The sequence below is a fragment of the Etheostoma spectabile genome, chromosome 6, assembly GCF_008692095.1.
Source record: "Etheostoma spectabile isolate EspeVRDwgs_2016 chromosome 6, UIUC_Espe_1.0, whole genome shotgun sequence".
NCBI lineage: Eukaryota > Metazoa > Chordata > Actinopteri > Perciformes > Percidae > Etheostoma > Etheostoma spectabile.
The window spans coordinates 15129442-15131739 of NC_045738.1; the positions used below are offsets into that span (position 1 = coordinate 15129442).

General features: G+C 37.1%; 2 protein-coding genes across 2 annotated transcripts in view; one reads left to right on the forward strand and one right to left on the reverse strand.

Annotated features, from left to right (window-relative positions):
- The window catches only part of dhdds (dehydrodolichyl diphosphate synthase), a 20555-nt gene extending 19551 nt beyond the window's left edge, over positions 1-1004 (reverse strand). Inside the window, exon 1 of the mRNA XM_032517469.1 lies at positions 994-1004. The gene's annotated coding sequence lies outside the window, so the exon portion shown is untranslated. The remainder of the gene's footprint in view (positions 1-993) is intronic.
- The window catches only part of LOC116690825 (protein argonaute-1), a gene marked incomplete at its 5' end in the record, with an annotated part of 8419 nt that continues 6121 nt past the window's right edge, over positions 1-2298 (forward strand). Inside the window, 2 exon segments of the mRNA XM_032517999.1 lie at positions 1-77; positions 565-655. Of these exon segments, the coding sequence (XP_032373890.1) occupies positions 1-77; positions 565-655 (168 nt within the window).

The window sequence follows — 2298 nt, forward strand, 5'->3', positions numbered from 1 at the left end:
CAGACCCTGTCCAACCTCTGCCTCAAGATCAATGTGAAGCTGGGAGGCATCAACAACATCCTGGTGCCTCATCAACGGTGAGCTTTTGCTTGGGCTGCTTTTGGATTTAGTTTTACATTCATGGCAGGAGGACAACCGTAAACATTTTAGTAATACTGTCACATACATAGTATATACAGGTGTTTGACCCTGTGTAACCTATTCATGTAAGACCACTGTCACAGGTCGATGCTGTCTATTTAAGACCTTGGACTGCATCTTTCCATATATGTCACTGTTAAACCATATAATTAAAATTATATTATTTATTTGATTTATTCTTATAATTTTTCATTTATTTAATTTTTTACTTTTGGGGTCTAACGGCTTTCAGTCAGTTTTAAGTGGCTCCTTCAGTATTTTCACCTAAGATGCAAGTTTTGTATCCTTTATTTGGTCTCATATGCAACAATTTACATGTTACAATTTAAGTTTTTGAAGCCTAACACAACTCTTTAAAAGCAACCCCACACTGCCTTTATGAGCAAGTGTAATTTGCATGTCCTCGTCCATTTGCACTCTCAGGTCAGCAGTGTTTCAGCAGCCGGTTATCTTCCTGGGAGCAGATGTCACACACCCCCCTGCTGGAGATGGCAAGAAGCCCTCCATTACTGCTGTAAGTCTCAGAAATAACACTTAACACTAGGTGAACTTGAACACAGTCTTAGGAAAAGGAAGGGAATGGGCAACTATTGCATGACACAGAAAGTCAGGCCACTTGTCAAGTCTGGGCGTTGAGGTTAAACTCCGCTGTGACAAACACTGGAGTGCTTTTGGCTCTAGTAACTTGTTAAGGGCATTTTTCATGTTATTAAGAGACTATGACTTGATTAATCAAAAATAAGTCTAGGTCATTTATAATGGAATTATGTGTTCGTTGCAACAATATATTGTGTAGTTGTTGTCTGTGTTCTTTAAAGATTATAGGCTGTAGAACAAACGGTTTGTCATTACCCATAGGTTTCTGAAGACTCCTTTTAAATGCTGGGTTTGCTGTTTATTGCTATATTTGTCAGGCAGTGAAGCAATTTTTTGAACATACTTCTCGTTATGTTTTAGTATAACTCTAAAACTTCCACAAAGGCACACATTAGAGGAAGAGAAAACAGCTTTTGACACCCTAATTTATTGTTGGGGGGGAAAACATTGACTTTTCTTTTCAATACAGTCGGGGGCATCGAGAGCCCCCAGACGAGCCATCAAAAGGGAAAGCACTTGGCTGCCACTTGTTACAAATTTCCAAGTCAAATTAATTAATTTATTTCACAGAATTGATATGCATGAATGTCAGGCAGGTTCTGTCCACTGCTGCTGTTTGTGTTGGACACAGCAGCCCTGTGTCAGCTCCGATATACAGATGGCGTAAAGTGGATCAAAACTATATCTGGTGAATAATTTTTCCATTTTTTTGTAAAGCCATAAAACATAATCTAAAAGTATATACTGTAGTTAAATCAAGTTAAAAAAAACATCGAAATAATTGTTAATAATTGCCACAGTGTAGTGTGGTATCCAGATGCTGTGTTGGCAGGGTCCCTCCTTTTTATTGGCAAATCACAAAAGCAAGGCAAGGCAGCTTTATTTGTATAGCACATTTCAGCAACAGGGCAATTCAAAGTGCTTTACAAAATCAGTTAAACAGATAAAACACAAGTACAAACATAAAATCATAAGCCTTAAAAACTGTAAAACACATGAATAGACAGTTAAAACAAAATAGAAACATTAGGACACATAAACACAAGAATAAAGTTACAGTGCGCATAAGAAATTTAAAGAAATAGCAGTCATTTAAAGAAAGGCAGCATCAAAAAGAAAGGTCTTCAGCTGATTTAAAAGAACTGAGTAGCAGTGGATCGGCAGGTTTCTGGGAGTTTTATTCAGATAGAGCTCATAGAAACTGAAAGCTGCTTCACCCTGTTTAGTAGCAACCAGCTCATGTAAATAATGCAAATGATATCAAGATGTCACAGAAAAGCAAACACATGGTTGTGGTTGCTTGGTGACAGTGGCACTGGGTGACCATGGTGCACAGCAATGCTGGTTAAAGAAGAAACCCACAGCCACAGTATGTTTAAGGCAGAAGAGCTTTACCACCTTTTTAATCTTTAACACAGACACTGTAGAGCAAATGTCAACACATTGAGCTCATATGTGAGTGTCTATTATCAATTTGACTGTTATGGTAACATAAATGCACAATAGAAATGGAGAAATATATATATATATATATATATATATATATATATATATATATAT